Source organism: Calidris pugnax, unplaced genomic scaffold (genome assembly GCF_001431845.1).
Source record: "Calidris pugnax isolate Ruff unplaced genomic scaffold, ASM143184v1 scaffold208, whole genome shotgun sequence".
In the NCBI taxonomy this organism is placed as follows: Eukaryota; Metazoa; Chordata; class Aves; order Charadriiformes; family Scolopacidae; genus Calidris; species Calidris pugnax.
Window position 1 is genome coordinate 2,455,336 of NW_015090967.1, and position 15,210 is coordinate 2,470,545.

A 15,210-nucleotide genomic window follows, 5' to 3' on the forward strand; every position below is an offset into this window, starting at 1 on the left:
AAACTGTAATTTCCAACGGAATTAATTCAGCAGTAACTAGCAAATGTCTTGGTCCTTTCATAGCCAAGCGGTCTTAAAACAATGAAGTCTGATGACCAAAGCTATGTGCACCGACTTGTTTTCAGTCCCACATGGGAACGAATGGCTGCCCAGAGAGGAAACCCCACTGAAGTAGATGAGGCCAGAGGAAGCATGAGCTACACAGTTCAGATGGGCAGAGAAACGATTCTGTTTTCAAGTGAGGAAGCAAGCCTGCTTAGAGGCTTTACATAGGAAATGTTATGTTCTACCGGAACTACTACCACCACAGCTGAATGTTTTTCTCAAAGCTTCCTCCTTGTTTGTTTATAGGAAAAAGTGTGAAGAAAATTCATTTTGCAACATCTTTTTCTAACAAAAACATCATCTGTACTAAGGTATTGACTAAGCCATGTAAGACAGCACTGAACACTGAGTTAATTTGCTTCTCAAATCCACACCAACACTTTTAAGTGAATGACAATTTTTCTGTTGCTGGTGTGGTGGTGTAGCACTACCTTCAGCAAACACCCAAATTATTGTTAGAATTAGTTGCAGGCATGAGGCTTTCCCTAAACAGTAGCTGCTGCCTGGCACACCTTGATTTTGCAGCAAAGGAGAGGACACTACCGTTGTGAGGGAATGGGCAGCCATATCAAGGGCAAGGAAGAGCCATCGCAGGATTGTATCTGTTCTCACTTATTCCCTGTACCAGGGTCATACGCACATGTCAATAAGGGAAGAAAAGGCACCAACGCCCTCCAATCTGGGGCAGACACACGATGTTCATCAGGAGCACCCCTTGCCCGTTCTCAAAAGGCTCCTCAGGATCCTCGTGTGATGTGACACCTAGCACAACCCCAGGGCTCCACGGCGTGGGGAGCTAAGGGCAGTCTTTCAACAGCTGGCAATGAATTGTCATTAATGCTACATAGTATGATACGTGATACGCTCACAATAGTAGTGAGTTCAGGCAGCCTTTACCCTACCGTGATAAAATTTAAATTTCAGGGGACTAGTCAGTCTTTAAAATGTAAAAATTAAATTGTGCATATATGCTGTGTCCTGGAGAATTCATATCAGTCATCACTACGTTACAAGCTTCTGAGTGGGAAGCATTACGAAAATTATCTAATGAATTTCATGGGGAGTTTGGCAGCAAACCTTCAAAAGTACATGAGTAAAACATGCCATTTTTGCCAAAGAAAACAAGTGTAAACTTGATGGTTCCACATTAAAAAAAAAAAAAGGGCATAAAAGACTTGGATAGATCTAAGTATTGTAGACATAGTTCAACTATTTCAGCTGATAGCTAGCAGGTGCTGGATTTTATTTTAATTACATGGAGCCATTTCTCTGGATCCCAACATAATGTATGTAAGCAGATAAAGCAACTTCAAAGCAATGAAATCTGTATCAAGAAGATCTTCTTTGATCACGATTAAAATAAAACATCCTACTTTTAACATTTTGACTGCAATCATCTTGGCCTCAAAAAACTGCCATGAGTTCACTGGACCAGACACAAAGTTGGGGTTTTTTGCCACAAAAGAAAGAATATAATGAAAATATTGGCACTGCACATACCCAGTTTAAATCCTTACTTTCTGCAGTCCAGCCACTGAACAGAATTTTCCAGAGATGAAATAGAGAAAATAAGGCCCCAAACCAAAAATGCATCTATGCAAATGACTGAGTTAATCCACATGAGCAGTCTCCACTAAAATGGATGTAGCCAACACTTGTGAATAAAGCGAAATACTGAAGCCTGAACTCGTAGTCTAATAACGTATGATGTTATTTCTGTGGTCAAAACATGACACTGCCTACAATTGAAAAAAATAACTCAATACTCATGACTTTGCCTCAAGAATGCAAAATTTCCTGACTCTCGTAAGATTACGTTTGCAACTTGGACATTTAACTATTTCTACAGAGTTTCTCTCCACCGTTTTATTTCTAAATCCTTAAAATTTTTGTAAGCCAGTGATTTCTAACATACTGTGGTAACAGAAGTATCTCAGTTTAACATCTGAGCTTGCTGCCACAGAAGAATCACTCCCTGTCAATCTTGCTGCTTCCTCATCCATTGGTGGTCCATCTCACGACATTCAGAGCAGCTTAACAGGCACCTCAGCTTTTGTGTTGGAAGCCAAAGCTTTTTTTCCTTCATAGTACCAGCTAATAAAAAGAGGCTTAGTAAAGCAGCTGAATAGTGTTGTACTGCAGTAGATGCCGATGGCCACAGAGTGTACTTGTGCCTACTATCATTTCTCTAAAGAGGTCTGACAATCTCAGGCCCCTATTTCTGGGTACACATCTGGAAGGAAACACCTTGGACTGTACAGTATTTACATGAACCACTAACACCCACCTGCCCGAGACTACTCCTCAACACAGGGGTACTTTGGGCAAACAACCCCACGAGAGTGGCTGGCAGGGTTTTAAAAGCAGCATTCACACCTGGACTGAAAGTAACCAAATATGGAAACAATGCCTGAAAATATTAAGCAAGCAGTAAAGATTCTAAGAATACGACAGGTTACAAACCCATGGTGCCCAGCCTGCAATGATGGACATCGTCAGTATCTTCTGTGTTATTACAGATCTTAACAGAGTCACAGACTCACAAAAAAAATAAAACCTAGCTTTCTTCTGTTTCCTGGATAACTAACATGAAAATTCCACACAGAGCTCCACACTACTGTTATTTCTAACTTTAAGTATTATCTGAAAGAGATCTTACTTTGGCTCTCAGCCCTGGCAGAAAGCAGGATTTTTTCAGCCAACAAGGGCCTGGAGGTCTTACAAGACTATGGGGGTTTTCAAAATACTCTTCCCCCTTTATAACAGTCAAATTAATAGATGATGGGCCAGATTCAAAGTGGCATTGTATGGATTGCTTTAAAGAGGTACTCATGTTGTAACTTTAAGACTGCTTAAGATAGAAAAGCAGTTAATGAAGCACAAGCCCACAGTCTATGTGATCACTTCTATATTTTCATTGTTCTGCAATGGACTTTCTAAGAATGAGGTGATATGGTATGCCTGATCTCCTTTGTGTCTTTCTGCTGCAGCAGCCTCATTTAGGACCATGCACCATTATTTCCTCCCTACCTAACCCAGCAAAACTGGTAATAATCAAACAGGTAGTATCAGAGCATCCCTTCTCTAACATCTCCACAGCTCGGGGGGTAGCTCTGGCCATGGAAAATGCCCCGTTCATAACGAAAACTCTGTATTGGCCCATCTCACACACCAGTTTGCAGCTCACAATAATGTTATGAGAACATCATCCGACTTCATTATCAGACAGGCAACAAAATCAAGACTGTCAAGCCCTCTCTTTTTTTTTTCTCATGTTGCTGCACCGTCCCACACAGGGAGCAAACAGATGGAGCTTCCTTTAACTAAAACATCCTGCCACGGAATTAAAATGCCAAATGTTTGGAGTTTTCAACTGGACAGTGCTAATGCTCCTACGCATGAATTCCTACAATCCTACAATGCCAGTTCCTACGCCTCAATAAAACCATAAATCTCACATGCTTTTACTCCGTACCCTACTTTACATGCTTCATACCAAGGCTAGTAAAATAACTCCTCAGCCCTTTGTCTAAAGGATAGTTACAAATATACTACAAGTTGCTCCTGAATAACTTTGCTAGCTCCTATGACATTAAGACGACCCACACTGTTTTGAAGACAAAGTCTGTCACTGAAGCTGAAGTCCAACACACTTCAAATCCCAGGTGTATTTGAAAAGTGACACTCAACAAAGCTGCATGAAGCGGAACGGAGACACGTTTCACTTGCCAACATCCCAAAGTCAAGAGAAAAACAGAGCTAAAGTAAATACAGCAGTGCACCACACCACAGTGTATGCCACACTGTGGCATACCACAGAGACCACAGAGAAATGACAATACGTGGTCTTATTCTTTAAGTCACACACACAAAGGCTGATAAACAAGGGCAGAAAGTTTATCACTAAGCAAGGATGTGATTCTCATTTTCCACTGTAATTTTACAAAGATATTTGGAGGGACTGACTGCAGGACACAGTACAGTGTCTGGCTTTCTAAAATGCCCCTGAGGCAACAGTACGCTAACAGTTGTCTTCTTAAACCTGAATTTTAAGGGACAGTCCAGAGCGGGGATTAGCCATTGGCAGACATGCTCTACCTCTCTTCAGGGGTGCTAAACCTCTACGTGCTCCACTTCGTGAAGGCCAGTATTTCAAGTGTGAATTGAGCAGAACTAGGTAGAGCAGGATGCCAGTACTAAGAAGGGCTGGTGAAAGCCCACCAATTGAAAGGACACACCCCATCTCCATTCAGTGAACAGGGCTGTATCAGAAGATATCAGGGGAGCAGCACCATTTCCTCCCGGTAGCACCTACCCATTGAAACTGCACCTATGTGTAATGATGTTCATCAGCACCCGTTACCATGATGACTTCTCAGAATGTCATGCTTAATTTAAAAACCCAAACCCAGCCTTCATAATTGAGAACTGATCATGGAGTACACCTAGCTCTGAAAACAGTATTCTGCGTGACCAGCTGCAGGAAGAAACTTACTTTTGTAGGAAGTTCTAGCTTCTGGTGAACAGGTTTGATAAAAGCAGTATGAATTTGTCTGAACTTCAACTATGCAGCTTTTTACGGAGATAACTGCCAGCACTGTTTGCTGATTCCCACTTTTAACTTGGTTCTCACGTATTATAAGAAAACAAGTTAATGGGCAAAATTCAGAAACAATGAACATTTGCCAAGGGAAGACTCCTCCAGAACTTCCAAAATAAAGGTCCCTATCCTCCCCATGACTTACTTTTTTTTTTTTTTTTTTAAGAAATGCACACAAATACTACTTGGTTTTGTGCACCTCCTGACAAAACTGAACTCTCTGTAAAACATAAAAGCACAACTAAAATAATTCTAGGTGAAGTAATATTACCTCAGCTACAGAGCAGTTACAGACAGCTCTGTTACATTACACCCTTTATTACAAATTTGTCATGTTTGATATGCATAGTTATGCATATGAGTTAATACCAAGAAAGCAAACAGTCACCATTTTGGGACGTGTGTGTTTGACAATGAGAACATGGAGTGAAAAAGATATTGTCCTCACAAAATTCTTAGCAAAATTATTCAGAATTTTATTACAACAATTCATACGGTATATTGCACTATGCAAAAATGTAACTTAAACCAGAAAAAATGCACTTGACTTAAGGTAATATTTTTGTGGTATCCTAATAATTTTCTTTTAGGTGCTGATTTGCAATCTGATTTGTTATATCTAACCTAAATTTGCTGAGTTGGGTTTTGTGGTTTTGCTTTTTGAAAGCCACTTTATGAATAAATCCTGGGTACTTTATCACCGAATCTGCTCCTAAATAATGATACGTTTTTGTTCATCAATGCTATGATACCCACTGCTGCAACTGTACCAGAGTAAGAAATTACATTTGACAGAATCTTATAGCATATAATTATGCCAGAACATGCCACTGAACCAGTGTCTCCACAGCTTCAGGCAATTATGTTGATCAGTATCATGAAGCATTAAAGGACCTGAAATAAATTGGCCTGTATAGCAAAAGCATAATCATGTTTTCACTACCATTACTATGTAACATTGCAATTTATGCTTTTTTTTTTAAATTTTATATGACTATATTTATATGATGTACCCTTCACAGGCCTAGCTGTACAAGCTGCTCTTTCCTTTTCCTAAAATGCTTAGGAACCAATCAACACATACAAAAAGTCCAAACTGTTTTTTCCAGAATACAGAACTACCTTTATTATACTGCTTGATCACCTTTCATTAGGCTCCATGGTTAAACCTAATGAAGTGCAGAAGGAACAACTCTGAAATTCTGTAGACACTCATTAACCAGGCTGCCCAGCTCTTTCTCCCACAGCACTAACAATGGTATCAATACACAGGCATCTTAGGGAAATATTGCAGGTTTTCTCGCTATCTTTTCAAAAACCAAGTATATTATTGACTTTCTAAATAGTATCCAGACACTGACTGCAGCCATACGTAGCCTGATTTATTAACGAGCGCAGTCCCAAAGTGGCAGACATCTTTTTCATCCACACAGATGTGGACCATACTGGCCCTCCCACTGAAGATCTATCCGTTCCATGGTCCAGGACATCAACATTAAAATATACCAGAGCCCAGGCCAGTAGAAGATGCTTCTCTTTCAGAGGACTCTGGTAGTTTATCCTCTCAGTAACAGTGGCTTGCAGAACTAGAGAGCCCTGAATCTGCTTTTTTTGCTTTAGTAGAGAATTAAGACACCCCATAAGGTCCTGCAGGTCAACTGCAGGTGGATGCTGAACAGCAGTGCAAGTGGATTTGTGACATCCTATGTAAAACACAAGGGTGCCACTATGTGGCACCTATTGAATGAATAGGAAATCAGAAAGCAAAATCTATGCTAATTAGCCATCTATACTGAGGGTAGTGAGTCTTAAGGGTACTGACATAATTTAAAAAATCTTCTTTTGAAGACATTAAAAATTCATTCACACCCCGGCTGACAAATGTGAATATTTTCAGGTTTAAAGAAAAATTTATAAGTTGTAAGCCAGAATGAGACCATCACCCTAACCACAATATCACCAGTGCCATGCTGTAAAGTGGAGCCTGTCTTATTCCATACCTTCTAAATTTTATAGCCTTTGCATACCCTAAGGGACCAGTCATTAAAAGGTCACTTCAGAAATAAATTACTTTCTCCCTTGTGGCAAGTTTCTGCAAAGTAAAAATCTAATGTTGACACCTCCCCACAGCAGGGTATTTATTGTCTGCTCCAGAGAGAGCAAGCAGGGCTATGAATCTGATGGCAGTAGCAGAGGTGCACGACTGAAAACAGGAGAGAATGGAGTGGGCATGGCTGGGAAGACTTCCTCTCTCCCGTGCACACTATCTCTAGCCATAAGCACAAATGAAGGCAGTAAACAAGCTTTCTCTTCCCTCCTCTTTCCTTCTCTACTCATCTCTCTATAAAAGATGCTTCTGAAGACTTAAGTCTGTTAGGAGAACGATTAAAATCCTTATCATCAAGGTCAAATTACGCTTGAAACAAATAAGCAGGCATGGTAGGCAAATATTTTCAGAAAAGCAAACTTCCATAAAAACAGCCTTTCTTCTTGGCTAAGTCTGTTACTTTGGATAGACTCTCCTCATGAGAGTGAAGATTCTAGGAACTACTCCTGCTCCTCCACAAAACTGGCATCATTTGCAGAACTGCCCTTTTTAGCAGAAATATAACAAGTAACAGTCTGATTTACTGGTAATGCTTTCCTGAATTTACTGAATTCTCTAACATCTGAACACAAAGACTTAGGGTGTGAAATACAAGCATTTAAATCAATTTCCTTTTCTCTCACAAGAAGCATAAAATTCAGAAGAAAAAGATCAAAAGAGCAATATTATTTATAGCCGTCTCCCACATGCTCATTTGTCATAATGTTGACAGATTTATAAATTGCGTAGACTTGAATAGGCAATATAATTCAACTAGAACATGCATAAGTTTGAGCAGCTGGCAGTCTACGTCCTCCAGTTTGAACAATCTGCCAGTATACAGGAGAAAAGAAGGAAAAAATACCAATATGGTGCACAGTCCCACAGACTGGGAGTACTCAATACGTATGAAGCAAAACCAAACACCACTTACTTCAGATTTGGAGGACGTGTTTTCCTCCATGTCAGAATCATTGGTATCTACAATATCTTCAAATGGTGGCAGAGTGGGCGTCTTCTTCTCCAGTGCATCATTTTCAATTTTGACTCTCCCCACTTTGAGCTGAGATCTATCCTTTGTCTGTTTTCTGTCAGCTGAACAAGTAAGAATCAGCGGTGGGGCACTAGAAAAACTTTTAAATAACGAATCCGAGCCACTTTTTTTTCTTTTTTTTGCAGAAGGCTCATCAGAGTCCAGAAAAGAGGGCCTTTTTGTGGGAGTCTTCTTTTCTTGTGGCTGCCCACCTGTTATGGTAAGGATAGGGGTGTTTTCGGATTTTGGCTCCTTGGTCATGGGTTTGGGTTCCTTGAAGGCCATCTTGGGAACTATTTTTTCATCTTTTAGTGGTTTGTTTTCTTTGGGTTTCTTAGAGGATTCTTTGGAAGATTTGCTGTGTTCCCTGGAAGGTTCTTTGAAGGCACTTTTATGTTCTTTTGAGTCTTTAGAAGTTTTTTCCTTGTGCTCCTTTGCTAACTTGTGGGTCTTTGAAAAACTATTACTACTGCTGCTGCTGCTATTTATGTTCAGAATCCTAGTCGGGTCCTGCAAAAAGGAGATGCAAAATTTTACAAAGGGAGAAGGGAACCCTTAAAGCCTCAGAAGACAGACACAATATGGACAAATGATTCATATTAAAAATTTGGAACTGCACACTGACAACCAGAAACTGCAAATACTTATATGGAAGAACAGACACAAACTCCATCATTTTGGTCAACTTATCTGTCACAAAGCGGTGAAACACAAGCAATTACCATTGCTTGTCAATATCTGCACACAAGTTAGTTTTGGTCTTAAGAATTAGGTATGTTTTTTAAGAAACATCATAAGGTAAACATGAAGAGAGTTTAGAAAATGTTAACCATGACCACTAGCTACCATAAAAAAAAAACATCATAAAGAAAGATCAGGATAAGGAGCCACATACTGTCAACAGAATTACTTCAGGATCAGAGCAAAACAAGTGCTCCTGATGACATTTCAGGCAAAGCTTGAATTCCGTACTGCAATCCTCGCTCCAGCTTTTGCCAGGCCCTTTTACTCATACATGATTACAACTCTGTGTCCAGCCTGGATATGGAAGACTTGATTTGACACACATCTCAGTAGTCAATGTCTTATTATAGAAACCCTCCTTTACTAAAAAAGCCGCCTTCTTTGTATCTATTGCTGCTGTCTCTGCTATGTATTTAATTGAATTTTTTAAAATTCAACCATTATGTGAGCAGGATTTCTGAGAGGGTTTAGCAGAAAGATGAATCTGTTAATTTCAGATTATCTGCTAAATCATCAGATTTAGCAGAAAGAGCAGAGCAGTAACATTCCTCACTCAGTTGTTTCTTTGGTAGAATCTGAACAGTCTAAGTGACAAGGAAAGTGGTGATCTGCAGCTAGAACATGCAATAAGGGAACTGAATCATCCGCACGGGGCTGTATGGGATCCTTCATTCTGAGAAATGACACCCAGGAATTTTCAAAAGACGACGATAGCTCCAGCACTGCCTGCATTCACTGGAACTGCTAGTAGTGGGCACTCAGCATCTCAAAAATACCCAGCAGCCTGTAATAAACACTAAACACCTGTAGCACTCGCTCCAGAAACAAGATTCATTTTTATACTACTTCAAATCTCAAAGTGACATTTCAATTTACAGGAACCTACATTCAACAAGTTTAGGTTGCTTAATTTCTTACAAGCTGATTATAAGCATCTATATATAGTCTAGCATCTGAGAAACTTTTTAAAACAAAAACTTCAACAAATCTATTGCATACACTGATTGTTTTCCTTTCCCTTTATGTAGAAAAAAACTGTGAGAAAATAAAAAGAAAACAAGCATGAAACTTGATGCATTGTGAATCTAGATAGAGGTTTATACTGAATAGGACTTCATTAACACCACCAAGCTGGAAAAAAAAAACAAAACAAAAAACAAAAAAACAAAAAACCAAAAAAACCAAACCAAACCAAAACAAAACAAAACAAAAAAACAAACAAAACACCACAAAAAAGAACACATACTAACCTAGAAAATAAAAGTATATGAAGTTTTACTCCTGATGAAAAATAGGTTAATCTACGCACCTATGAAACCAACTCTTCTTGAAAGCAGGATATTTCCTAAGTGCTGCATACCATGGAAGCATCACACCCTCCAACTCCCAAACAAACTCATGACTGGCAGAACAGGAATAGCTTTAGAGAAATTATATGGACTATACAGTCTCAGAGTGCCTAAGATTCTCATGCTCACACCTTACTTCCTGGCAACAATACATCTTATAGCTCAAGAGTCTTTAATTACTCGTCCTTAGGACAAAAAGATGACAGTATTTATTAGAAGTCGGAGTATATTTAGTTGGGGGTGTTCCAATACCCAATTTTAGAATCATAGTTTTACTGAAATTCTTAGATTGAAAGAGAAGATGATGAACAACACTTACAATAAAGTGCTATTCCAGCAAAACTATTATGCAAAGAAAGCATTATGGCAAATGGGGAACTACTGAAAATGGTGCTAGTCAGTATAAATATTACAAATGTACTTCTGGGTTTGATTGTCAATAATTTTGCTGGTTATTCATCCAAGTCCTTTGCAAGCTGCAGACTAAAGTGGTGCCCAAAATTCTCTCATCTGTGTAAGACTGAATATGCTTTCATCTGTATAAAAGTCATGCAAAAATCCCTAGCTCAATTTTATTTTCGAGCAAGCCGCACTTACCATTGTAGAGTGCTAAGGATCTGCTTTTCTTTTTTTGATCCTTTGTACTGGTTATGGCTGGGATAGAGCTAATTTTCTTCACAGTAGCAAATGGGGGTACATTTTGGATTTGTGATGAAAACAGTGTTGATAGCACACTGATGTTTTAGCTATTGCTGAGAAGCGTTCGTACAGTGTCATGGCCTTCTCTGTTTCTCACGCCACCCTATCAGCATGTAGGCTGGGGGTGCACAAGAAGTTGGGAGGGGACACAGCCAGAGCGATATCACAGGCCGTATGACCTCATGGAAGGAGGAAGAAGAGGAGGCCATTTGGACTTAGGGTGTTTGTCTTCCCATGTAACCGGCACAGGTGATGGAGCCCTGCTTTCTCGTAGATATCTGAGCACCTGCCTGCTAGTGGGAAGCAGTGAATGAATTACTTGTTTTGATTTGTTTACAAGCGTAGCTTTTGCTTTCCCTATTAAACTGCCTTTACCTCAACCCACAATTTTTCTCACTTTTACCCATCTGATTCTCTTCCCCATCCCACCAGAGGGGAGTGAGTTAGCAGCAGTGTGGGGCTCAGCTGCGGTCCAGGGTTAAACCATGGATGGGGTATCTACAGCCCAGAGAGGTGGTAGATGTCCCATCCCTGGAAACATTCAATGTCAGGTTGGATGGGGCCCTAAGCAATCTGATCTAGTTGAGGATGTCCACGCTCATTGCAAGGGGCGTTGGACTAGATGACCTTTAAAGGTCCCATCCGACCCAAACGATTCTATAATCCTGCATATACAGATATGGTATGTCTGGCTGTCTAACATTGCCACAGATTTACGAAACTGCAGAGGGGAAAACACATTTAGCTTTTCTTCTTTTCTTCCCCCTTGCTTAACCACCGTTTTACCCACAACGTAGACGGGATAGCAACAGTGTGCTGGAAACTAAAGGACCAAAGCAGGATATGGCCAGCCTCAACCTCCACAGGGGATGACTAATTTTAAAAATACAGTCAGAACTGCTCTGAAATTTGGTTACAAGCGTAGCTTTTGCTTTCCCTATTAAACTGCCTTTACCTCAACCCACAATTTTTCTCACTTTTACCCATCTGATTCTCTTCCCCATCCCACCAGAGGGGAGTGAGTTAGCAGCAGTGTGGGGCTCAGCTGCGGTCCAGGGTTAAACCATGGATGGGGTATCTACAGCCCAGAGAGGTGGTAGATGTCCCATCCCTGGAAACATTCAATGTCAGGTTGGATGGGGCCCTAAGCAATCTGATCTAGTTGAGGATGTCCACGCTCATTGCAAGGGGCGTTGGACTAGATGCCCTTTAAAGGTCCCATCCGACCCAAACGATTCTATAATCCTGCATATACAGATATGGTATGTCTGGCTGTCTAACATTGCCACAGATTTACGAAACTGCAGAGGGGAAAACACATTTAGCTTTTCTTCTTTTCTTCCCCCTTGCTTAACCACCGTTTTACCCACAACGTAGACGGGATAGCAACAGTGTGCTGGAAACTAAAGGACCAAAGCAGGATATGGCCAGCCTCAACCTCCACAGGGGATGACTAATTTTAAAAATACAGTCAGAACTGCTCTGAAAAAAAACCCCAACCCAATAAAACAAAGCAGAATTAGCCTGTTTAATGAAAACTATGTCAACAAGAGGAGAAATTAAGACAGCAAATAGCAGTCTTAATAAAATAATTTTGCTTAATAAAAAGCAAAAAGCACTTGTGTGCTTCCTGTTCGCAGATAACTACTTTTGACCTGTCCAATCGGGATGTGTTAAACCAGTACTTAATACTGTAGCCACCTGAAAGGTTTACATATATCATGTTTGCAAAAAGAGCAGTATCTCCCTTCTCCTCTGTAGCAACAGATGGAAACAATTAACTAAAAACAATTACTTTGAACTGTTCTTCCCTTATCTTAATTTCCCATTATCTAAACTAATTAACGAAACACTGAATTTTCACATCAATTATTCAATTCTGCTTTTTGTTCAGATGTTTCTTGCATGAGCACTGCAAATGTATTTTTCATTCAGATTTGGAAATCTAACTATATCTATATAATATTTATGCATCAGCATTAATAATGGGCAGAATCATCTACCATGAACACATTACGATGTCATCTGAATGTTCGAACATAAGGCACTTCTCATTCCTTGAGATGTTTTAGTCAAAACTCTTTTCCTTGTGATTCTTTTTTAAATTAAAAAAAAAAAAACAAAAACAAAAACAGCTCCATACTTGGAGGCAAGACCAGTCACAAAGGTTGACATATGAACTAATTATTAATGCTTTTATCTTCACATCTTGTTCTATCATGCCAGAGCTGTAAATGTTGCTCTGGGGCAGAATAAAATATGTGCCATTAATAAACTAGATGGAATCCTTATTGGTCTCCTTATCACGTATTTTAAATTTCTCCGAAAGGAGAGACTCATTTTAGTGGTTTTCCAACAGATGAGAGCTGTGAAATTGGTCCTGGGGTGCAGTAGTATTAAAACCAATAGGAACTTGAGATCTTTAGTGCCTTTTCAATTTTAAAACAAGACTCCCTTCCCCAGTCTACAACATAGAAGCTGATTTTTTAATAGAAATCGTAGTACATGACATTATACATACATACACACATATATATATATAACCCCACCATGGTCTCTGAGGGCTACTCTTTCACTACAACAGCCAACCCATTCCTTTTATATTTGCATTCATCCTGTAAGTAAAAAAACCTATCCTTTCTTATTTCTAAATTTCTGCAATGTGTCTAACAGAAGCCAACTTAAAGGAAACAGCAAGAGGAACATAAAATTTGTAAAACAGAAAAAACACCAAATATAATTCCTGGTAAAATTACATCAAGCCTAATGATGAATGCAGAAGGGTGGTGGGGATGAAATGTAGCAAAATATTGCCATCATGTACAGCATAGATCTTATTTAAAATCAGAATGTATTTTCAATCCATATTCTTATTTATCAAAACCCAACAGTGCATTTCATTGTTTCTTTTCCTTCCCACCTTAAGAAGCGTTGCAATGAATAAGAGTGAATGATGTATTTCTTCTAAGACGGACAAATAAAACAGTCTTTTCTCAAGTTAATACATAATATGGAGATGGTGGGTTTTGACAGGTAAGATATTTACACACCATAGCTTGCATTTGTGTATTCAACAAATATTGAAGTAACCCAAATGAGAGTTAGTCTTTGATACACTGCATAACAAACATCAAAAGAATAATGCAGAGGATTATACGCATGTTAAAATAACTGCAGATGTTTTCTTTTCTTAAGCCAAATAACACTGTGTACATATAATACTTTGAGACATATATCCTCTTTCATAAGGCAGTACTAACAGAACTTTAAAAATAAATATTTTAGAAAGCATGATAAAAATCTAAGGTTTTACCACAGAGAAAACTGTGCTACTGTGACTGTTGCACTCCACTCCTGCTCAGATTTTGGCTAACACAACTCATGCTAAGGCCTGATGGGAGCAGTGAGAGCACCAGGCAGGCAGGAGAGGTGGCCAGAAAGAGCTAAAGGACCATTATGAAGCCATGATCACCTGCAAATTGCTGTCTCCTCCAGCCATCATCTTTGTCTGGCCCTTTCTTCAGAATCTGCTAATTTATGGAAATTATATAAACCAAACCTCCAAGCTATAAAGGAAGGTATAAAACATCGGTTTATGGAAAGAAAAAAAAAACAACAAACCAAGCCTTTGAAGGGGCTTCATGAGCAGCTGGATTGCTGAGGCTTTGGTGTTTCCCCATGTGACAGGTGATACAGAGGACACCCACACAGTGACAGAGGAGGAAGGACACAGAGGAGTAAGGATGAGCACTCTCACTAATTTATTTATTTTTGCTCCTAAGCGCATGGACTAAGACTTACAGGTTATAAATTATGAAACTGTATTACTTGAGTGATGAATAAATGAATTCATGTGATAGACTAGTCTGGACAAAGGGGAAGGCGCCCTGCTTTTTGTGTTTGTTTCTTATATTTCTTAATGAGCTGACGAAATAAAGTTCAAATCACTGAGTATGTTGTTCTGTAAATTTCAAAGATCCAAATGGGCTGTGACAGCTGCTCAACAGGTTACACATTTGCAGATTAAAAGAGTTCTGTAACCACAAGGCAAAAAATGGTGTTGAACTCTCTGTATATCTTGCAGGGTTGGATTCTGACTTCACACCACAACATGTAATTCCCAAGTTGGTTGAACATGAGTTTGAATAAGCAGTATCCTCTGGAAATCATTTCAAATCTCACCAGTTGCTGACAGACATTAGGAATCTAATTAGCAGAAGCAGCAGTTGCGGGGAGGGAGGGGTGGTTCACTACATTTTATGAAGTCATTAAACTGAGCACTAAACTGAAGTCATTAAACTGGCATGGCCATGCCAGTCTATTGTACTCTGAGTTTAGTGTATGAATTTAGGATTAGTGATCATAAAAATCATGCACTATTTTCCTTTCTAATAAAAAAGCATTTCTTCAAATGTTACACCTATTGATATAATGTGTCTATCTTAAGCCAACGGACTAGAATTAGTCTCCAATACGCCTCCTGCTCTGAAAAGAAAAAGAGGAGGAAGATATATAAAAGGAATTACTTGCTCAAGGAAATTCAGATTTCTGTTGAACACAAATTTGTTTATTATTGAATAAAAATACTAACTGA

General features: G+C 39.3%; 1 protein-coding gene across 1 annotated transcript in view; it reads right to left on the minus strand.

The window, feature by feature from the left end:
- Window positions 1-15,210, minus strand: part of MLLT3 (myeloid/lymphoid or mixed-lineage leukemia; translocated to, 3) — a 146,840-nt gene that overhangs the window by 31,553 nt on the left and 100,077 nt on the right. The window contains exon 6 of the mRNA XM_014952587.1: window positions 7,726-8,334. Within this exon, the coding sequence (XP_014808073.1) occupies window positions 7,726-8,334 (609 nt within the window). The remainder of the gene's footprint in view (window positions 1-7,725; window positions 8,335-15,210) is intronic.